Here is a 23,589-nt window from a genome sequence, read left to right as displayed (position 1 = left end):
CCTGGACCCCCAGCCGGCTGCAAAATCTGCAGCCGGTCTGTTTCCAAGCCGCGCCAAGGCAACATCTGTACACGCTCGTGCTCCACACCCTGCATTTCCCCACCCTCGTGTCCCGCCCTGATACCAAATGGCGGGACTATCTAAGACCCGTAGAGGGTGGGGAACCCCGGTGGGCCAGCGTCTATTCCGATCTAATTCCGCGGCCCATCGGGGACATCAGTTGGCGGCTCCTTCACGGAGCCGTGAGCACGGGCGTGTACTTGGCGCGGTTTACCCCCATCCCAGACACCTGCCCCTTCTGCGGCGTGAGGGAGAACCTGGCGCACGCCTACCTCGAATGCGCCAGGTTGCAGCCCCTATTCTGGCTCCTCCAGAACCTCTTATTGAGGTTCTGGCTGCACTTTTCCCCCCACCTATTCATTTACGCACACCCCATCCGTGGCCCCACAAAGTCGCGAGACCTCCTCGTCAACCTCCTCCTGGCTCTAGCTAAGAGCACCATCTACAATACCAGGAGGAGGATGCTAGACGAGGGGGTTCTCTGCGACTGTGGGGCCTATTTCCGCTCCTCCCTTGTGTCACGAATCCGGGCAGAGTTCCTCTGGGCGGCGTCCACTGGCTCCATCGACAGCTTTGAGGAGCAGTGGGCGCTGTCCGGGGTTCTCTGCTCGGTGTCCCCATCCGGCTCCCTTATTTTGAACCTCTAACCCGCACTTCTTGATCCTTTATTCATTATTTGTCCCAAGCAATTAGTTGGACATGGGTCCAGTGTCCCTCCCATAAGGCTGGGGAGGGGCTTTTAGAAGGTGGGCGGGCTTCGCCCGCCCACCATCCCATGTTTTCAAATATACGCCCACCATCCCATGTTTTCAAATATACGCCCACCATCCCATGTTTTCAAATAAACGGTAGATAGGATACTGGGCTAGATGGACCTTTGGTCTGAACCAGTACGGCCGTTCTTATGGGATTGGTCCTGCCTAGAGCAGGGGGCTGGACTTGTTGACCTTCTGAGGTCTCTTCCAGCTCTATGGGTCTATGATTCTATGAGCATGCTCAGTAAACACTAGGTATGAAATTCTGTGGAAGCTGTTTGTGACGCTACAGCCATTTTGTGTAGAGACAGTGCCATGTCGCAAAGGTTGATGGGGAAACAGCTCGGGGAATGGGGTAAAACTATTTAACTGGGCGCATACAGTAGTTCCTTAGCGACGAATTATCTTTAGAGTCGGCGCGGAACCGAGCGATGTTGTACATTTTTCGGCAGGAATTCGTGGTATTTCCGACACCTCCAGTGGGATCCTGGGAAAGTTTCCCGGCCGGCTTATGTCAGAAGACGGATTCACCCTGCCTCGTTAGTCAGTAGCCCTGTAAGAGCTAAAGGGATTGAGGTAAAGTAGCCGTTTCCCATCACGCCTTGCGGCAACGACAAAGCGGGCTGCGGGAATGAGGTAAAAGCGGGAGTGGAGGGCGACTCGTAGGAAATTCAGCGCTAAAGCCGTGGCGGGGGAGAGAGTGAAGAGAACGACTCTAGTGTTGTAGCAACGACACCTTCCACTTCCATGGCGGAGATCAAGGTGAGGATGCCTGTACTTCACTTAACAACCTGGGATTCAGGAGGTGGAGTGGGCTGGCCGCGCCTGGAGCTGAGACAGTGGGCTAGGGCGGATGGGGGGAGGGGTCTGGGGAAGCAAGTAGATGAGGAGCTTGTTGGCCAGTCAAGTGAAAAGTCCCTGGGAGAAGTGAGGCTCAGGGACCCGAGGCCGAGCACGTAGGTGAGGCTGGGGGCTGAGAAAGGAGATAGGAGGGCAGCCTTGCTTTGGCGGGAGGGGGGACCTTCCCGGGTCGGTTTCCTACCAGCATCATCCCCCCCCCCCCATGTACGTCTGGTCAGATATTCACCCTACTGGGGATATCCAGGCACACGTGCATCCCACTCTCTTGCTGGAGCCTACACAGTCAGTGGTGATCTAGAGAAAGGGGTAAGCAGTGACGTGGTAAAGTTTGCGGGTGATACTAAACCGTTCAAGATAGTCAAAGACCAAAGCAGACTGTGAAGAACTTCAAAAAGATCTCACCAAACTGAGTGATTGGGCAACAAAATGGCAAATGAAATTTAATGTGGATAAGTGTAAAGTAATGCACATTGGAAAAAATAACCCCAACGACACATACAATATGATGGGGGCTAATTTAGCTACCACTAATCAGGAAAGAGATTGTGGATAGTTCTCTGAAAACGTCCACACAGTGTGCAGTGGCAGTCAAAAAAGCAAATAGGATGCTAGGAATTATTTAAACAAAGGGATAGAAAATAAGGCTAAGAATACCTTACTGTCCCTATATAAAACTATAGTACGCCCACATCTTGAATATTGTGTACAGATGTGGTCTCCTCACCTCAAAAAAGATATTTTGGCATTAGAAAAGAGCAACTAAAATGATTAGGGGTTTGGAACGGGTCCCATATGAAGAGAGGTTAAGTTAAAGCGACTGGGACTTTTCAGTTTAGAAAAGAGGAGACTGAGGGGGGATATGATAGAGGTCTATAAAATCATGAGTGGTGTGGAGAGGGCCGATACAGAAAAATTATTTATTAGTTCCCATAATAGAAGAACTAGAGGACACCAAATGAAATGAATGGGTAGCAGGTTTAAAACTAATAAAAGAAAGTTCTTCTTCACACAGCGTGTAGTCAACCTGTGGCACTCCTTGCCGGAGGAGGCTGTGAAGGCTAGGACTATAACAGAGTTTAAAGAGAAGCTAGATAATTTCATGGAGGTTAGGTCCATAAAAGGCTATTAGCCAGGGGGTAAGGAATGGTGCACCTGGCCTCTGTTTGTCAAAGGCTGGAGACGGATGGCAGGAGACAAATTGCTTCATCATTGTCTTTGGTCCCCCCCCTCTGGGGCACCTGGTCCTGGCCACTGTCGGAAGACAGGATACTGGGCTAGATGGATCTTTGGTCGGACCCAGTATGGCCATCGCATCCCTGCCTCATTCTGGCTCCCAGCCCTGCAGCAGCGGGGTCGTTCTAACTCAAGAGGGCGTTTGAGCCTCTGCAGACGTCACAATCTTGTTTATAAACTTCAACAACAACAAATAGTCTGGTAGCACTAAATGTCTTTGCTGTACATATGAAGTCATATAATTTGAAAATACCATGTATCAGACCTCAACATTTACATTAAAAATCATGTGTCAGAGGGGTAGCCGTGTTAGTCTGTCTGCAAAAGCGACAAGGAGTCCTGTGGCACTTTACAGACTAACAGATTTATTGGAGCATAAGCTTTCGTGGCCAAAGACCCACTTCATCAGATGCTTATGCTCTCTTGTACATTTTAAAGGAGGGATGCAAAACATGGCATGCAGCCTTGGGCCAGCGGGAAGTCCCACTGACTCTGGGCTGCACGTGGTGTGCCAGCTTTGAAATGTACAAGAGTCCCCATCGGGGGCTCTTGCGCATTTCAAAGCGGAAGCACACTGATGGAGCTTGGCGTCCCCCCGCTGATCCTGGGCTCCATGTTGCGCTGCCAATTTGAAATGCCACGCGGTGCCCGGGGTCATCTGGGGAGGCCCCAGCTGATCCTGGGGCGCCAGGTGGCGCTGCCCTTTGAAACACTGCCTTGGCGTTTCAAAGGGGCAGCGCTGCACAGCTGAGCTGGGGATCAGCTGTGAGGCACTGCCCTTTGAGGTACCCCCTCTTCCTCCCCCCCCCTTTTTGCTGAGGCAGCAAGGGGGAGATCGACTAGTTGACTAGTGTTTAACACCAGGGAGCCAACATGTAACCTGTGGCGGGGGCCTTGGCCCTGTGGGGCTGGAGCAGCCCCCTTCTCGGAGCAGGCAGGGAGCTGCTCCAGCCCCACCAGTAAGCCTCCCCTGTTAAGGGTGGTGCTTGCTGGCTAACCTTTCACATCCCTAGTTAATACTGCATATTTTGAAAGGCTAAATAAAATTTAGATGAGTGGTGTTCAGACTGTGATGTACAGTACTATTTACACTTTGTTACTGTATCATGTACTTAGACCAGTGGTTCTCAAACTTTTTGGCCCATGGATCACCTGTCTCAATGCAAACCTTTGTGTGGGCCACCAGTTTCTAATGGAAATTTGCCGTTAATTACATAATTACGCCCAAGACATTTTGCTAGTGCTGCAGCTAGGGAGACTGGTTTAATTTAACCAGTAAAAGGAAATATTTAATTTAAATTATTAAACAGATTAAGCGCTTTAACTTTCTCATGTTAGTTTGTCAACCTTCATTTTAAATAAAGTAAAATATTAATTTATGTCCCACACAAAAGGTTTCAATGTTTTCTTTATTTATGGCAGGGGTGGGGAACCTTGTTTGGGTTGGGGGCCACTGACCCATAGAAACATCAGGAGTGGGTGAGAGGGGTGGGAGTGTAGGTTCTGGGCATGAGGGGGGGGGGGGGAATTTACCTGCCTTTGCTCATGCTCGCCTCCTGCCCCCTGGGAAGTGGTAGTGCACGGAGCCATTTCTGGCTCCACTTCTTCCCTGAGAACTGAATCTGGAGGGGAATCTTCCTTCCCCGCCCCCAGGGAAGCCAGCGCTGGTGCTCTAACCTGGGGGGGGGGGGGGGGGTGAGGCTGGAGCGCAGCACCAGTGTGGGCTCCTTGCTGCGAGGAGAGGGGGGGAAGGGTAGGGAGGGTCTGAGCTCTAGCCACAGATCACTGCCTTCCAGGTGGCCTGTGGACGACAGTTTGAGAAACACTGACTTAGGAATGACTTTGAATGTTCTAAGTACCTTTAATAACATGTTATACAGGTGTAGCCACTGTAGAAGCGTTCTTAAAACTGCATTATTGCAATTGAGCATTCTTTTCACAGGACATGCATGAGGAACATGACACGTCAGCTGAGAACGCAGATGATTCTAGCCTTGATCCTCAATTTGAGCCCATAGTTTCCCTTCCTGAACAAGAGATCAAGACCCTTGAGGAGGATGAGGAAGAACTCTTTAAGATGTAAGTAGGATGGCACTGAGTATGTATCTAATCACTCATTGTTTTTAAATTTTGAAAAACATTGTCAGGGATGGTACTTGGTTCTGCCATGAGGGCAGGGGACTGGACTCGACCTCTGAAGGTCCCTTCCAGTTCTATGGGAGTTATATCTCCATATATTTCTTATTTAATAAAAAATAGGAAGGTAGCCTTTTGCAAAACACTGAACCGGTTACTGGCCTAAGACAATGTAGTCCTAATAGATGCATCATATGCTATCTTCTTTCTAATATCTCTGTCATTGGAATGTTGGGGCTGCCCTAGTGTAACATGATAAAATCCTTACTCCCTAATATTGGAAATTTTTGGATTAGAAAAAATTAAAATGTTCAGTTGAACTATGCATAAACGTTGGGTCTAGAGATGTGTAATTGTGTTCAAAGTAGGTTTTTCCTCTTAACTTTTTTAAATACATTTTGCTTAAATGTTTGGGTCATTATGACCCCCCCCCTCCCCTTTTTTACAACCAGTCTGCATAATTACTGCATCAACATTTAATAGAGGGGGTGGGACATTTACACCTCCAGTCTAACTGTTCCATGATTCCCTTCTGTCGCCATCTGGAGCAGTCATGGAAACAACCTCTTGCCTGCTAACACAGTGGAAAGAGCATTAAATTAATAACTATAAGCCAGTTTGTCCAGTTTTCTAGTTATCTGAAAAGTTGATTTTTTTTTAAATGCCTTTTCCTAAGGTGGAGTAGTTCATGTAGCACAGAAGCTAAGATGCATTTTTCTTGCTCTGTGATGCTCCCGCTTCAAATAGGTGCAAAGTGCTTTTGTGCAAAGTCAGATGGCCAGAAGTAGTCCTTTTCAAATTCTTGTTTCAGCATGTGCTCCTGTAAGAGACTCTGATAACACATCCTTCTAAGAGAACATCTCCAAAAACTGACCAGCATGAATAGTGTGATCGTTAAGCTTTTCTCTGATGCACAGTCTGAGTGAAAGAAGCCCTTCTCTTACAAAGACAACTACCAGAACCTATTTCAGTGTTTCTTTGTCTAAGGATCAGAGAGCCTTTTTAATAGAGTTTAGGGGAAAGCCTCTTAAGGGTGCCTGCTGTTCAATAGCTTATACAGCAAAAAGGCATTTTGACAAGAATTGCTGAGACCTGCCTGGATATCAGTGCTTTGGGCTTTCCTGAATCCTAGGGTTCCAAAAAAAGATCAGGACACCTTGAATCCAGGTAGATGATCTGCATCAGGATGCATGTCAAAAGTGGACTGGCTGAAGCATAGGACTCAACCTTCCCACGAGGATGTGATAGTGCAGGTTTTTCAAATCCTAACTCCTGGTTACTTCCTTTAGTGAGAACTTTTATCTGGAGCTTAGCTGCAGACACAGTTGAGGAGGCCCCCCTTACCTTGGTTCAGAAATACATTCAGACCTTTTCAAGCTACAACTTCATTAATATCAAGAAGGTGGATGACTACAATCCTTTCCATTAGCTCCTTGCCCTACCTTTTCAGAGAGGTCACTGCCTAAGTTCTAAGCCATGCAGCTGCCTGTTAAACTGTGCTCAGGGCCACGCCATGTCCCAAGCCCTGGACTGGCCACAGCAAGGGGCAAGGTGCCCTGACCACAACCCCGCCCTTGCACGGACCTGCTTTAGTTGGGGAATGGGTGCTCCTTTTCCAACCCAGCCCTGCTGGAGCTGCTGCAGCCATGGAAAGGCGCCTCTCTCACCTGGCCTCAAGTTGCTGTGGTGAGAGAGGTCTGTGGTATTTCTCTCTTTCAGGAGCAACCTGCATTCCAAACACCTCAACACCCTCACCACTCCCACCCCAGCCCCGAGCCCTCTCCTTCACCCCAGACCTCACACTCCCAGCTGGAGCCCTTACTCCGCAGCTCTGAGCCCCCTCCCATGCTTCAAACCCCTTGGACCCACCCCTGCGGCACACGGTCCATGTGCAGAATAAGTTTTATGTACACCAGTATGTCACACATCACCTCCATATTGGTTCACATTTAAAAAAAGAAGCCCTCATTCTGCCCATGGACATTTAAAAAAAAAAAAAAAAATTAGCAGTGACCAGCATTCCCTCTACCTAATCTTCCCCCACCAGGGGTGTGGAGGGCCAATGACAAGTGAGAAGTGTACCCAAAAAAACTCCCTCACTACCGTGGACACTCCCCCCGCCCCCAAGTGGGAAGGACAAAAAGCCTTCACAGATGTGAAAGGTGGGGGAAGGCAGGCAACTCCTCTCACTCCCCTTGCACTCCAGCCCAAAGGGGAGGGAGGTGCCGAAGCTCAGTGCTTTAACCCCCCCCCCCCCCCCCCCGGCCAGATTAACTCTTCTGGGACTGTAGATTGTGCGCAAAAGAGTGCTGTGTAGATGGCACCTTTTTGTGCACACAACCCCTTTTGCGCAAGAACCCTTATTCCTCATTTTTTGAGGAATGAGGGCTTTTGCGCAAAAGTGGGTTTTTGCGCAAAAACCTCTTCTGCAAAAGGATTGGAAGAGAATATGCAAATGAGCACTCCATTTGCATTTCCTCTTCTGGGAAAAGTTCATAGTGTAACTGTAGGGAATAATTCTGGACACTCTGGATGTAGGTGAAAACAAGCTGAGGATTTATTGTACACCAGCGCTGGTGGAGTACCAACCAGAGGTTAACCTGGAGAGCACTAGTTAATCAAAGCATTACAATGAATTATATAGGCAGCAGGTGGGCGGAGTGGAAACAGTTTCATAGGTCCTGGCGGCAAGACTTAATGAGCACATAAGCCAGTAAACTACAAAGGTTACACAGCATCTCCACTCATTGCCAATTAAACATCTTATCAATAATACAGGTAGTTATTCCTAACAAGCTAAATAAGCCAACATAAACAAAAGACATGGGCTGTGTCTACACTGGCAAGTTATTCTGGAAAATCAGCCGCTTTTCCAGAAAAACTTGCCAGCTGTCTACACTGGCTGCTTGAATTTCCGGAAAAGCACTGACGATCTAATGTAAAATCATCAGTGCTTTTCCGGAAAAACTATGCTGCTCCCGTTCGGGCAAAAGTCTTTTTCCGGAACAGTTTTCCGGAAAAGGGCCAGTGTAGACAGCACAGTAGTGTTTTTCGCAAAAAAGCCCCGTTGGCGAAAATGACGATCGGGGCTTTTTTGCGGAAAAGCACGTCTAGATTGGCCACGGACGCTTTTCCGGAAAAAGTGGTTTTCCGGAAAAGCGTCCTGCCAATCTAGACGTGCTTTTCTGGAAATGCTTTTAACGGAAAACTTTTCCGTTAAAAGCATTTCCGGAAAATCATGCCAGTGTAGACGTAGCCATGTTGATGGCAACTTTGTCTGCTGAAATTATGATGCGTCTACTGCGGGGTGATAGTGCCTTGCGTTGGTGTGGTCCTTGGGATCCAGGTTTATTTTCTAGAATTAAAGGAGACAGTGACAACGACTTCCGTAAAGTTTGTTTGCAGCCAGGGTCTTATCGGAGTGAGGCCCTCTTGGAATGTGGTTGCCAGGGCGACCAGGGTCATGGTAGCTGCTTGTTCTGTGTGTTCCCAGGCCTGGCCTCAAATTTTGGATTTTAATAGGGATTCTTAGCAGAATACCATGGACTGCCTCAGTTTACCCCTACAGTAGCTGTAACCTAAGGGTTTTGTGGAGCCAGTGTTTTGAAGGAGAAAAGGGAATGATTTAGGATGTAGCCTTGCAGGGAGGAGTGGTTGCCTTTCCCGCCTTCCCCCTCAGTTGCCCCATTTGTGCCCTTCCCCCGCTGGTTCCCTCCCTCCCTGTATACTTTGTAGTGGGAGGGAACGGTTGCTCCCCCCCCCCCCCAAAAAAAAATCATGAACCCCATCTCCTCACGTCTCTGCCCCTCTCTTGAGCTCTCTCCTCTGCCTCCACCCTTGCAGGGAGAAGTGGTTACTGCCCCCCCCCCCCCCAGTCTCCCTCAGTTCCCCCACCTCATTTGGTGCCGCCCTCCCTAGCCTCCAGTCTAGCGAGGAGGAGCAGTTGCTATCCTCTTTCCCTTCCCTTCCCTTCATGCCCTCCTCCCCTGCCTGCTGCTTGGTGAGGAGGAGCAGTTGACCCTTACCCCCTCCCTCACAATCTGCTTTCTCCAACACCCCCCCCCCCCGTGATGGACGTGGTCCCCACCCCTGTTGACCCCAAGGTCACCCTGTTGCCAATGACACGAGACCCCTGAGGCTGACCGCCCGACCCCTGCCATGGCCGACAGTCCCCCCCGATTTGGGAGGAGCCTCCATTTCAGCTGGTAAAAAGGGCCAGGGGAAGAAGGGCAAAGGCTCGGCCCGAAAGGCCAAAACCCCTGCAGCCACCCCGCCCGCCACAGCTCCGACACCCATGACCTTCTTACCTCCTTCCTCCCCAATGCCACACTGTTGCCTGCCCTCTCCACCCGCTATTCCTCCAGGGAGACCTGGTGCTTCCTCTGCCGGGTGCTGGGGCACGTCCAGAGGGATTGCCCCCTGGCCTGATCCGAAGAGGCATCTGGGCTCCAGGAGGGTGCTGGTCCCAACACGGCTAGCTGCCCGCCCCTCCTCCCCCTGCCAAGGGCTCTGCTCGGGGGCCGGGGGCACCCCCACCGGCGTGCCCTGGTGAGCAGGTGGGCCCTGCCTTTGTCCAGTCTGAACCTGTGGGGCCCATGGAGGAGAAGGTGGCACAGTTGCCACCGGGTGAGGAAGAGGGTTCAACTCAGTGGGAGTTTTCCCTGCCCCCTGTTCCTCCCTTGCCTCCTAGATGCCCCTGAGTATCATCTGTGCGCCCCCCCCCCCCCCCCCCCCCCCGGCTCTGCCCCTGCTGACCAGCCCCGTGCCTCCACCTCGGAGGACAGGATGCTCATCCGGGGGAAGCACAGGTTTAGCGGACCCACTCTCCCCCCTTGGACTTGGAGGGTGGGAAGGCCCACCATAAAATACTGAGGGGGGCCACCGCTGCTGACATCTCCCCTGACGAGCATCAGCAGGAGGCACCAGCCAAGGACGCCATGCTAGTGGAGGGGAATGCCCCGTCACCCTCGGACTCCATCCCTGAGGAGGCCTCGGATGGAGCTCCCTGGCCCCTCTACCATCCGTGACCCCCTGCCGCTATTGCTGAGGCAATTGTTGCCTCGGCAGGGAGGACTCTGGGGCCGTGGGGATGGACTTCAGCTCCATCTTGGAGGAGATCGAGGCCCTGGGTCTGACCCTCCTTGCCCAGGGGTAAGAACTCCTTGCCAACGGGCCTCGGTCTGGGTGGTGACTCAGCTGTGCCGCCCCCTCCTCCTCCTTCCCCCATGCCCCAGGTGGCTGCCCCCCGCTTGCACCCTTGGGGTGCCCCTAATACTGCCCGTGGTCCTGGCCCTTAGAAGCACTCTGCCTGAGGCTGCCGAGCCCCATGCTCATGGGTGCCCCCTCATGCTCATGGGTGCCTGAGGCGGAGCGGTCGCCCTCCCTCCTTGTTAGGATGGTGAAAGCTGGTGGGCCCCCAACGGACGCCGTGGCTTTGGACATAAGGTCCACCCAGCCATCCAAGCCTGGTGTTGACGTGGGCCCCCTTCCCACCTCCCTCCCCTTGGTCACAGACCCCATTCGGGAGGTGCCACAATCTGGTGGCCCAGACCTGGGGGACTGTACCCTCGCCCTGTTTATATGTCCTGGCCCTTCTCCATGTCCTAACCCCTCCCATGCTCCTGTCCCTACCCTGGGTTCCGATCCCACCCCTACTTGTGGCCCCAGTCCCACCCCTATTCCTACTCCCAGCCCTGCTCCTACTACCACTCTCATCCCTACTCCCGGCCTGACTTCCACTCCCAATCCTGACCCTAATCCTCCTTACATCCCCACCGTGATGCCCGTTTCCCACCATTACTGCCACCCCCATGAGGGCCGTTTCGTTTCCGCTACCTATGGGTGGCTGGAGCGGGAGGGCTGATTTGCTCTCGTCCCATAGGGGCTGCCCTGTTGCCTCCACTGCCCTTTCTCCCACTGGGGATGGAGACGGGCAGCATGGCACCATGGCTTTTGGCGATGAGCTGGGGATCTGATCCCTGTTGGCCTGTCTCCGCAGCCCACAAGACCCATCTGGGGACCCAGACAGAGGTAGACCCTTCTGTCCTGGCCCCCTCAATGCTGAGGGCTGAGCTGCGCCAGTTACTCGCGGGCACCTGCAGGGCTAAGGTCAAGGTGCAGCTTGCCCTTCGGCGCTAGGGGGATTTTAACTGTATCCTCCGGGCCACAAAGGCCCTTATGCAGGGACAGGGACCAAGAGGCAGGACATGGCAGCCTACCGCTGGACCCGCAAATTCCGTGATGCTCTCCTGGCCTTCGGGTCAGGGAGCAGTCTGCTTTGGGAGGCCGACGAGCACCCTGCCCACGAGGAGCCACCCCAGCCTTCAACATGAAGTATATCATCTTAGCGACATTAAATGCCCCCAGGCTGTAGGGCCGTTCTCCACAGGAGCCGGGTGCTCTCCTTCCTTCAGGAGGGGGGTGTTAGAGAAGAAACAGGCAACCCAGGAGCGGATGGGGTAAATGGAACTGCTTTGTTGCCCACGCACGTTTACCTCGGACATTCAACACATTGTCCACCTTCCTAGGCACCTTGGATCCTCAGATATGCTTGGTCCTGGGCAGGGACTTCAACACCACCCTTGAGAACTGGGATCACTCAGGAATCGAACTGCCAGGCTGTGGCAGACGTCCTCGTGGAGATGGTAGACCACCACTCCCTGGTGGACGTCTGGCGTGACTACCACCTGGACGATGCCACCACCTTCACCTATGTCCGGGTGGGGGATGATTGGTTGCGCTGCTCCCGGTTGGACTGCATATACTTATTGCGTTTCTGCCTAGTACAGGCCCACTCCTCCAGCGTCCGGACGGCCCTGTTCACAGGCCATCATTTGGTGGCCATGAAAGCCTCCCTTAGCAGGGGGAGGCTGGGGCTGGCCTCTTGGCACTTGAACAATAGCATGCTGGAGGATGTGGGCTTCGTGGCGTCCTTCCGGGAGTTCTGGCTGGCCTGGCGAGGCAGCGACCCGCCTTTCCCTCGGTGCGGCAATGGTGGCACGTGGGGAAGGTACGCGCCCGGCTCTTCTGCCACAACTAGTCCCAGGGCGCCAGCTGGCGGAGGGATGCGGCGATAGAGCAGCTGGAGCGGGAGGTTTTGAAGCTTGAGGCGCCTGGCATCTGACCCCGAGTATCCACCTCTCCACGAGGCGTACTGGGAGAAGCAGGAGGAACTCCGGGCCCTCAAGGACCGCCGGGCCCGGCGTGCCTTTATTCAATCTCGCATCCGTCTCCTTCTGGAGATGGATTGCGGCTCCCGCTTCTTCTATGCCCTGGAGAAAAAGAGGGGGGGCTAAAAAGCATGTCACCTGCCTCCTGGCGGAGGATGGCACCCCCCTCATGGATGTGGAGGAGATGAGTGTAAGGGCCAGGGCCTTCTACACCAGCTTATTCTCCCCAGATCTGACTGATGCCTGCAGGGTGCTCTGGACCGAGCTCCCGACAGTCAGCGTGGGGTAACAGGACCGGCTGGAGCTACCTCTCACTCTGGCCGAGCTCTTGGAAGCCCTCGGTCTCATGGCCACCAACAAAACCCTGGGCATGGACAGGCTGACTGGAGTTCTACCGTATGTTCTGGGACGTCCTTGGCCCAGACCTTGTCATTGTCTGGGGCGAGTCCTTGGAGATTGGGATCCTCCCTCTGTCATGCAGGAAAGCAGTGTTCACCTTGCTACAGAAGAGGGGGACCTCCGCGACCTTTGGAACTGGTGTCCCATCTCGCTCCTCAGCACGGACTACAAAGTTGTAGCAAAAGCCATCTCGCTGCAACTGCGGTCCGTGCTGGCGGATGTGGTCCACCCTGAGCAGACCTAAACCGTCCCGGGCCGCAGCATCTTTGATAATCTGTATCTGGTCTGGGATCTCTTGGAGCTTGGGTGTAGGGACGGTCTGTTGTTCGCCTTCCTGTCTCTGGACCAAGAGAAGGTGTTCAACAGGGTGGACCATGGGTATCTCCTGAGCACTCAGCAGGCCTTTGGCTTTGGGCTCCGTTTTGTGGACTTTCTCCAGGTGCTGTACGCCTCTGTGGCGTGTTTGGTCAGGCTCAACTGGACCCTGACGGAGCCAGTCAGCTTTGGGCAGGGAGTACATCAGGGGTGTCTGCTGTCAGGCCAGCTGTACGCCCTGGCAATCGAGCCCTTCCTCTGTCTCCTCCGTAGGCGGTTGGGGGCTCTGAGGGTATGTCTACACTACCACCCTAGTTCGAACTAGGGCGGTAATGTAGGCATACCGCACTTGCAAATGAAGCCCGGGATTTGAATTTCCCGGGCTTCATTTGCATAAGCCGGCCGGCGCCATTTTTAAATGCCGGCTTGTTCGAACCCCGTGCCGCGCGTCTACACGCGGCACGGGCTAGATAGTTCGAACTAGCAAGCCATTCCGCACTATCTAGCCCGTGCCGCGTGTAGCCGCGCGGCACGGGGTTCGAACAAGCCGGCATTTAAAAATGGCGCCGGCCGGCTTATGCAAATGAAGCCCGGGAAATTCAAATCCCGGGCTTCATTTGCAAGTGCGGTATGCCTACATTACCGCGCTAGTTCGAACTAGCGGGGTAGTGTAGACATACCCTGAGAGCCAGAGCTACAGCTGGTCCTGTCGGCGTATGCCAATGGCATGGTCCAGGACCCGGGTGGCCTCCTCTGCCCGAGTTAGCTGGGTAAAGAGCTGTGGCCTGGTGGTTGGGGACAGGTGGCAGGCAGGCTCCCTCCCACCCGCACTTCAGGCCATCAGGTGGAGTGTGGGTCTTCTGCTCTATCTGGGTGTCTTTCTATCCGCCACGCATCCTTCCCTGCTGGAGAACTGGCAGGGTTTGGAGGCCAAGGTGGGTGAGTGGCTGCGGATATGGACGGGGCTGCTCCAGTGTCTCTCCCTGTGGGGGAGGGCACTGGTGCTGAACTAACTGGTTGTGTCCATGCTCTGGCACCAGCTCAGCACCCTGAGCCTGGCCCCAGAGGTCCTGGCCAGACTCTAGAGGATAGCCCTGGAGTTCTTTTGGCTAGGAATGCACTGGGTCTCTGCAGGGGTCCTGTGTCTCCCCCTGGAGGAGGGGGGACAGGGCCTGGCCTGCATGCGCAGCCAGGTCTGGACCTTCTGCCTCCAGGCCCTGCATAGACTCCTGTATAGTGCAGGTAGTCCGGTGTGGAGCCTTTTGGCGCGCGCCTTCCTCCGCTGCTTCCGAGGGCTCCGATACGACCGGCAGCTCATTTTTATCCACCCGAGGGGTCTTCCATGAGATCTCTCAGAGCTGCTGGAGTTCTACCAGGAATTCCTCCAGACCTGGAAGCTGTTCTCAGCGACCAGGTCTGTTGTGGCCACTGAGGGTGTGTCTAGACTACAGGGTTTTGTCGACAAAAGTGGACTTTTGTCGACAAAACTATACCTGCGTCCACACTACCGCTGAGTTCTGTCGACATAACGTCGACAGAACTCAGCAGTTTTGTCGACGCTGGTAAACCTCATTTTACGAGGCATAACGCCTTCTGTCGACAGAATTCTGTCGACAGAAGGTGTTATTGCATGTAAACTGTCCTTTGCGTCTACACTACCATGTCGACAAAGCAGCTTGCTTTGTCTACAGAACTGAATGTAGTGTAGATGCTCTTTGTCGACAGAAGAAGTTTTGTCGACAGTAAGCCTGTAGTCTAGACGTACCCTCAGGGAGCAGACCTCCTTGGGGAGCCCCTGCTCCACAATCCAGCCTTGTGCATGCAGGTGGCGGAGTCTCCCTCGGCGTGCCAGAGGCTGATCCTGGCAGAAGCCACCAAGGTCGGGGACCTCCTGGACTGCGACGGGGAGCTGGGTGGATCCCCAAGCGCTTGCTCAGTGCATGGGGCTCTCCACCCCATGAACTCCCCTGCGCCTACTCCAGGAGGTGAAGGCGGCTTTGTCGCGGCCCGCTCTCGATTTCCTGCAGCGATTCCCGCGAGAGGGTACGCTGCCCCTCGCAAGCACTCCGGCCCATGTCCTACCTCTAGTGTAGTGCTGGCTTCCCACGGGGTGGACGGTAGTCCTCTCTGAAGCCCGCGTCACTTCCGAGGGTTCCGGAAGTGCGCAGGCTGCTCCCCCTTCCACAGCTCTGTTGTGTGCTGGGGGAGGGGGCGTTGGCCCTAGAGGAGGAGTGCGGAGGCTTCCCTGCGCCGGAGGGGTGAGTTGGGCGCAGGGGTTTCCCTGCGCCACGGGAGCAGGAGTCAGCCCCAGGGTTTGGCCATGCTGCGGGAGGGAAGGGAGTTGGCCGTGCCGTGCCGCAGGGGTTGGCCGTGCTGCAGGAGGGGTGGGGGTTGCCCCTGGTGCAGGCTCCTGCGGGGGTTTGGCCCTGCCGCGGAATGGGGGGGGTTGCCCCCAAGGCAGGCTCCCGCGGGGGTTAGCCCCGGGGCAGGCACGCTCGGGGTTTCCGTGCACCGTGGGGGGCCCGGAGGAGGCGTGTGCTGGCTTCCCGCTGGGGGGGGGGGGGGGAGGGAGAGAGAGAGACTCCTGGGAGGAGGCAGATGCCGGTGACTCTGCTGCCACTGGCACCCTGTCCCCGCTCCCCTGTCCCCAGCTACAGAACTCTGTCCCCATTGGCACCCTGCCCCCAGCCGCAGAACTCTGTTCCCACAAAATGTATAATTAGAAATGCTTCATTTTAGATTTAAATAGCATGAATAAAAAACAGACCATTTATTTCATAACTATAAACACGTGATTTTAATTTTATACATCGCATAATTTAAAAATAAACTGTTTATTAGAGTGTGTAAGGGCTGGGGATAGCAAGTGATGGACAGGAGGAGAATAGAGAGGGCGGGGCTTCAAGAAAGGGGCGGGGTGGTAGATCTTCGCCTGTTCGGAGATTTAAAAAGTGATCTTCGGTGTAAAAAGGTTGGAGACCACTGCCTTAGGTGATAGTGGTTCGAGCTGGGGAGGGAGGATTCAGTGAGGAGTCTGGGTGCTGGGAGAGTGGGGCTTGGTGGTGTGAGGGGAGGGATTCCCAGTGCAGGGAGCTGAGGTTTGGAAGCTGTGGCTGGAATTCAGCTGCACTGCAGTTTGGTTAAAAGGGGAGCAGCTCCTCCCCCACTTCAACTATGACAGTAGGTCTATGCAGCTGGCTTCATTCGTGTTTTTGTTCAATCATTGGTGGGAATTTGACTAGTTGCATTCCAAATATACACAGCCATCTCTTCTGTAACTGAAATTTGCATGCCCTATGTAAGGATGTTAAGAGGCAGGTAATTGGCTAATTGTGTAGTTGATACAAATTGTATGGACTACACAATTAGTCAATAAGGGAAGACACTCCGTCCCGGATTGTGCCAGGTCCAGGAGCTACCCCCTGCTGCCTCTCTGTATTTTAAATGTAGTAAGAGCAACCCTTTGCGGCAGCCTCCCGTGGCCTGATACAGAGGCAGCGGCGGGAGGGGGGGAATGCGAGTAGTGGACTCAACTACTTGCTTACGTCCCTAGCCCTATGCTTAAAAAAAATTCACTTTGTGGTGGAATAAATTCAGTGCTAATATAGAGTTGTTCTGTAATTATACCTAGAAGTTTATTCAGCAAAATTTTTGTGGGGACGCAAAGTTCTTTAATGACTCAATTCATACAGTATTCTGTCCTGAACTAGTTTTCTACTGATAGCATGGTGTTTAGTTTGCCTACAAAATATACCATGATACCATCTACGTGTTTTGTTAGTCTATAAAGTGCTACCAGACCATTTGTTGTGGGGCTTTTTTTCTCCCTACAAAATATATCCTCTTGTATTCTTACTAGTTGGTGAGGACTCTGGACTTATTTCCTGTCTCCTAACATTCCATGGAGCTTTTAACATTCACCTAAGGATGAATGGGCTGAGGGCCCTTTTATTTGAGTGTGGCTTGTTCTTGGTGCAGACTCTTAATTTCTTGCTCTCTCTTTCTCAAGGCGAGCAAAGCTGTTTCGATTTGCATCAGAAAATGATCTTCCAGAGTGGAAAGAACGAGGAACCGGAGATGTGAAACTCCTGAAGCACAAGGAGAAGGGAACAATTCGCCTTCTCATGAGGAGAGATAAAACGCTAAAAATCTGTGCAAATCATTATAGTATGTTTGTTCCATTATTCACCATAACTTCCCTTTGGCTATCCCCTGTTTGTGTGCAACATAGCTATTAAGTCTTACAAGATTTGCGCATTTTTTTTTTTTTTAAACCCTTAAAGTGTATTGGGAGAATGGGTCAGTGGTCTAACAGAAGCCAATTGACAGGTGCATCCAGTTTGCCTACTTTACCTTAGCCTGCTTTACTTAATACTGTGTGTGTAATACAGGGATGGGCAATAATTTTTGACTGGGGGCCACTTCAGAAATTTTTGAAGTGGCCCTGGGCTGCTTGAAGGGGTGGGGCCAGGACACTTCTGTGCTTCCCCACCCACAGACCCTGATTGGTCTGGGGGTGGGGGAGTGTGCAAAGTCTCTGAACAGCTGGCAGTTCCCTCTAGGTGCCCATGTCCCTGGTGGTGTGAGGAGACTTTGCGTGCTCCCCCACCCCCCAGCAACCTCTGCCTGCAGGGAGCTCAGACCCTGCACAGACAGGGCTGCTGCCACCCTGCGCTGCTGCCTCTGTATCAGAGGCAGCAACGCAGGGAGGCAGGCAGCCAGTCTGCATGGGGAGCTGGTTTTTAAACTGGCTCCCCTCATGGGCTGGCTCCTGCCTGGCACCCCAAGCTGCTGCCTCTGACACAGAGGCAGCAGCCCGGGGTGCCAGGGGGCTCCCTGGGAGTGAGGCCGGAGCGCACTGGCTGCCAGCCCGCCCCCGGGAACTATAGAATAGTTGACTAACCGCTAAGAATTAATGTGGTTACGCGACTATTCAATTACCCTGCTATCTAACATGTGACTCTTTGCATTAATGACACTTCTAGTCAACTACACTGTCAGTATTGTCCTCCTATAGCAGATTGTTCTTTCCCACGTCCTGGAACAATATGGGCACCATCCCTTACCCCTACCCCCCCCCCCCCCCTTCATATCAGCTAGCAATAATTTAATTACAATTCCCTGTGAGGTGTAAAATCTTTGACATCTTAAGAGCTAACTTTCTTAATGTATTTGTGGGGCATTTGTGGAAATGTATTTCAAAATGTTATGTGCATGTAGGACTAATCGATCCTTTTTCTTTGTAGTTACACCTTTAATGGAGCTGAAGCCTAATGCTGCAAGTGACAGGGCATGGGTCTGGAACACACATGCTGACTTTGCAGATGAAAGCCCTAAACCTGAACTTCTAGCAATCCGGTTCCTAAATGCAGAAAGTGAGTGATGGCACAAGATTGGTTTCTTCTGATCATATCTATCTACCTTAAGCAGTAACCGTGGGCCATTTAGTAGTGCACAGTAGTAAAATGTGCAAGTAGGTACCACTACCTTTTGTAGCTTCTGTGATAGAAAAGAATCAGTATTTCCTGTATTTTTAGAGGATTTATCCCACTAGCTATAAGCAACCCCACTGTTTGCCTATAAGGACTGTCCCTTCTATCTAAATAGTACTGCATCAGCATTAATTCAAAATGTAGCTAGTTAATTAGTAATGCTTGGAGTAGTTGTGCTTCCCCTTCTGTCCACCACCACCTTTAGCACTAACTTTTTTTTTTTCCCTTGATAATTATGTTGACACTGTTTTTCAAACGAGCTTGCTAATGTTCCCAAGCCTAATGTGGTAAAACTCCAGGACTTGAACCAAATGTATCCACTTTACTTTCATTAATTACTTCATGTTATAATGAAGATTAAATTTGTGGCCTTACAAATATTGTAAGGAAATTATTACCTTGTACTAAGTCTTCCATTCAGGACTGTCTCACGTAGTTTGACAGTTACACTGAAAAAGTATTGGGTATTAGTAGCCACTTATCTTCTAATACGAGGAAGAGAGACATTTAATGTGATATAAGTGGAGTACGGTAATACTAAGTCTAGAAAGACTTACTAAAAGCGACGAGGAGTCCTGTGGCACCTTATAGACTAACTGAAGTGTAGGAGCATAAGCTTTCGTGGGCAAAGACCCACTTCGTCAGATGCATGTAGTGGAAATTTCCAGAGGCAGGTATAAATATGCAGGCCAGGATCAGGCTGGAGATGATGAGGTGGATCCAATCAAGGAGGATGAGGCCCACTTCTAGCAGCTGATCTGGAGGGGTGAATTCCAAGAGAGCAGAAGCTGCTTTTGTAGTTAGCAAGCCATTCACAGTCTTTGTTTAATCCAGAGCTGATTGTGTCAAATTTAAAGATGAACTGTAGCTCAGCAGTTTCTCTTTGAAGTCTGGTCCTGAAGTTTTTTTGCTGCAGGATGGCTACTTTTAGATCTGCAATTGTGTGTCCAGGAAGATTGAAGTGTTCCCCTACAGGTTTTTGTATGTTGCCATTCCTAATATCAGATTTGTGTCCATTGATTCTTTTACGTAGGGACTGTCCAGTTTGGCCGATGTATATAGCAGTGGGGCATTGTTGGCACATGATGGCATATATTACGTTAGTAGATGTGCAGGAGAATGAACCAGTGACAGTATGGCTGATCTGGTTAGGTCCTGTGATGGTGTTGCTGGTGTATATATGTGGGCAGAGTTGGCACCGAGGTTTGTTGCAAGGATTGGTTCCTGAGTTCGAGTTATTATGGTGCGGTGTGTAGTTGCTGGTGAGAATATGCTTCAGGTTGGCGGGTTGTCTGTGGGCAAGGACCGGCCTACCTCCCAAGGCCTGTGAAAGCGAGGGATCATTGTCCAGGATGGGTTGTAGATCACTAATGATGCGTTGGAGAGGTTTTAGCTGGTGATGGCCAGTGGTGTTCTGTTGGTAAAGATACACTTAACCACAGATAGTTACAGTAAATATTGTGGTGTAGCGCTCCCAAAGTTAACATAGTTGGATCATTCAGAGAAAGAGTGCAAGATTCTGGTTTTGTGCTTTCATATTAATAACAAAAAACCCCTCACTGATGTGGCCCCCAATTGAGGACGACACACACACACACACACACACACACACACACACACACAGCTTGGGGGACCCAGGCTAGTAGCTTTTGTGTGCTCCAGCCCCACAGTGCTCCCCAATGCTTGGGGGAGGAGAGGAGACCCCCGAGCCTCAGGGCCTGGATCCAGGCGGCGCATCTGGCCCCCAGGCCTTAGGTTCCCCACCCCAGATGTTAATTAAAGGCTTTGAGCACTGAGCAGGAATTGCTCTTCTGTTGAAGAGAGTCTCATATCTGATCAGAAAAGGCAAATTCTCATTTCTATTCGCTCAGAAGAGCGTAAGAGTGGCCATACTGAGCTAGACCAAAGATCCATCTAGCCCAGTATCCTGTCTTCCGGCAGTGGCCAATGCCAGATGCCCCAGAGGGAGTGAGCACAACAGGAAATCAAGTGATCCATCCCCTGTCACCCGTTTCCAGACAGAGGCCAGGGATGCCATTGATGGACCTAACCTCTGTGAATTTATCTAGTTCTTTTTTGAACCCTGTTAAAGTTCTAGCCTTCACCACATCCTCTGGCAAGGAGTCCCACAAGTTGACTCTGCGCTGCGTGAAGGAAAAGCTTACTTTTTGTTTGTTTTAAACCTGCTGCATATTACTGTAACTTACCGAATATATACTCGGGTGCAGGGTATACAGAAATTTATTTATTTATTTAAACTCACCAAGTGGTGAGTCACCTCTTCCTGTGGCTGCATAGCCGCCAGCCTCCGAGCGGGGCAGCACTCACCACCCCCCCGGGTTCTTGTGCAGCCACAGGAAGGGGCGGGGGAGTGCTCATCCCCCTGCTGCTTCCTGCGTGTCTGCAGGAACCAGGCGGTGAGCGCTCCCCCGCCCGGAGGCTGGCGGCTACGTTAGAACGTGGGGCAGTGAGTGGCTAATTCCCCCCCCCCCCCCCCCCCGCGCGTGCGTGCACAGAAAAGTCTTGTATACCCCGTAGGGTATATTTGGGTGCGGGGTATATTTGTTAAATTATGGCAGTTTTATTGGGTGACCCCTAGTACTTTATATTATGGGAACAAGTAAATAACTTTTCCTCATTCACTTTATCCAACCCTGTCATGATTTTATAGACCTCTATCCTAGCGCCCCCCCCCCAATAAGCTGGCCGCTTGAGTCCTGGGTCACTAACCTGGGCTCAGGCCTGTAAGTACAGGTCTAGTGGCTCAGTCGAAACAGGGGGCCCTGAGAGCAGGGCAGGCAGTGATACGAACCCTGTCCCACAGTCAATAAGCCCCAGGCCCTGGTTTGGGGCAGGGCAGCAAACCGAAGCAGTTCCGAAGTTAGTAAGACCCAGGCCCTGGTTCAGGGCGGGGCAGCCAAACACAATTCCCCAAGTATGAGTGGGGAGGGGGAGACTGCCACCCGGTATGTGGGGTGGGGGGACATGGGCCAAACCTATTCTACCAAGTCTAGGGTTGCCAGGTGTCTGGTATTTTCATCTCCAGCCCGGTTTAAAAAAAAAAAATATCGGACATCTAAAACATGGTTCCGCAGGGGTTTGTCTTGTGGCTAAAACAGAAAAACAAAATGGCCATCGGCAAAAAAGCTTCTTCTTAAAGAGGCCATGGTGATTTTAATTTTTTTGGACTTAACTGCTGTCGGGGTCAACAAAATTTTTCCCCGGTGTGTGGCTGTTCAGTATTTTTGGTTTAAACTATAAGAACATAAGAATGGCCGTACTGGGTCGGACCAAAGGTCCATCTAGCTCAGTAGCCTGTCTGCTGACAGTGGACAGGGCCAGGTGCCCCGGAGGGGGTGGACCGAAGACCATGATCAAGCGATTTGTCTCCTGCCATCCATCTCCAGCCTCTGACAAACAGAGGCCAGGGACACCATTCCTACCCCCTGGCTAATAGCCTTTTATGGACCTAACCTCCATGAATTTATCTAGCTTCTCTTTAAACTCTGTTATAGTCCTAGCCTTCACAGCCTCCTCTGGCAAGGAGTTCCACAGGTTGACTACATGCTGTGTGAAGAAGAACTTTCTTTTATTAGTTTTAAACCTGCTACCCATTAATTTCATTTGGTGTCCCCTAGTTCTTCTATTATGGGAACTAATAAATAACTTTTCTTTATTCACCCTCTCCACACCACTCATGATTTTATAGACCTCTATCATATTCCCCCCTCAGTCTCCTCTTTTCCAAACTGAAAAGTCCCAGTCGCTTTAGCCTCTCCTCATATGGGACCTGTTCCAAACCCCTAAACATTTTAGTTGCCCTTTTCTGAACCCTTTCCAAGGCCAAAATATCTTTTTTGAGGTGAGGAGACCACATCTGTACACAGTACTCAAGATGTGGGCGTACCATAGTTTTATATAGGGGCAGTAAGATATTCTGTGTCTTATTTTCTATCCCTTTCTTAATTCCTAACATCCTATTTGCCTTTTTGACTGCTGCAGCACACTGTGTGTACGTTTTCAGAGAACTAGCCACGATAACTCCAAGATCTTTCCTGATTTGTCGTAGCCAAATTAGCCCCCATCCTATTATATGTATAGTTGGGGTTATTTTTTCCCAACGTGCATTACTTTACACTTATCCGCATTAAACTTCATTTGCCATTTTGTTGCCCAATCACTTAGATTTGTGAGATCTTTTTGAAGATCTTCACAGTCTGCTTCTGTCTTGACTATCTTGAACGGTTTAGTATCATCTGCAAACTTTACTAACTCACTGCTTGCCCCTTTCTCTAGATCATTTATGAATAAGTTGAATAGGATTGGTCCTAGGACTGACCCTTGGGGGCCACCACTAGTTACCCCTCTCCATTCTGAAAATTTACCATTTATTCCTACCTGTGAGGGGTTCAGGGTGTGATCACCCCCTCTCAGCCTGAGGGGGGGGGGGTCTGCGGACCCTCTCGTTCTCTCTTGGTCCCTTGTTGTACCCTGGTTTCCTGCTATGGGGCCCGAGTTCTTGGGTGCGATCACCCCCTCCCGGACGGAAGGGGGGGGTCAGCGAACCCTAAAATAGTTACCCGTCCCTGTGGGGTGGGGCCGAAGCCCCTAGTCAGGGTTTTTCCCCCTCGTGGGGTTCTGACTTGCACTCTGCTATCACTATGGTCGTTGGGAGCGGGGTGCTCCTCTAGGAGAGGGAGGGAGACCCGGTCCCACCCTCTCTCCGGGTCCCAGCCCGGGGCCCTGAGGGTCGGGGCTTGCTAGTGCCCCAGCGCGGTGGACAGGGGGTCACTCCCTCCGTAACCCGTCCACCCATGGACGCCAAAAGTGTCCTGCCCCGAGCTCCTTCCTTCCTCCCTCCTGGCGGCTCTTGGCGGCGCCGCCCCAACCCCTAGAACTTACCCTGGCTTGGTCGCTCGGATCCTGGGTCGTCCGGGGGAAGCCGCCGGGGAGAGCTCCCTTGGCCGGGTCCGCTCTCGGCTTAGCTGTTCCCTCCGGGTCTGGCGTGGTGGGGTTCAGCCCTCATCGGAGGAGGGGCTGGCTGACCGCTGGTGGTGACGGCTGTCCCTATGGCCCCGGGGCCGAGGTCTGGCCGCCCGCCGGCCTGGGTGGTGCTCGGAGTCTGTCCTCGGTTGGGGGCCGCTCCTCCGCCACTGCGGGGAGGCTTCC

The 23,589-nt window shown here is 52.1% G+C and overlaps 1 protein-coding gene across 2 annotated transcripts in view; it reads left to right on the top strand.

The window, feature by feature from the left end:
* The first annotated feature begins 1,105 nt into the window (after window positions 1-1,105).
* The window catches only part of LOC102460082 (ran-specific GTPase-activating protein), a 46,231-nt gene continuing 23,747 nt past the window's right edge, over window positions 1,106-23,589 (top strand). The window contains exons 1-4 of one of the 2 annotated variants that reach the window (XM_075914694.2): window positions 1,106-1,577; window positions 4,852-4,988; window positions 16,938-17,095; window positions 18,175-18,303. In XM_075914694.2, the coding sequence (XP_075770809.2) occupies window positions 1,563-1,577; window positions 4,852-4,988; window positions 16,938-17,095; window positions 18,175-18,303 (439 nt within the window). In that variant the 5' untranslated portion in view covers window positions 1,106-1,562. The remainder of the gene's footprint in view (window positions 1,578-4,851; window positions 4,989-16,937; window positions 17,096-18,174; window positions 18,304-23,589) is intronic. The other variant, XM_075914695.2, reaches the window with a different exon arrangement.

This window comes from Pelodiscus sinensis, chromosome W (assembly GCF_052426305.1).
Source record: "Pelodiscus sinensis isolate ZL-2025 chromosome W, ASM5242630v1, whole genome shotgun sequence".
NCBI lineage: Eukaryota > Metazoa > Chordata > Testudines > Trionychidae > Pelodiscus > Pelodiscus sinensis.
The sequence above is the reverse complement of the archived record's forward strand: the minus strand, read 5'-3'. Positions and strand labels throughout refer to the sequence as shown.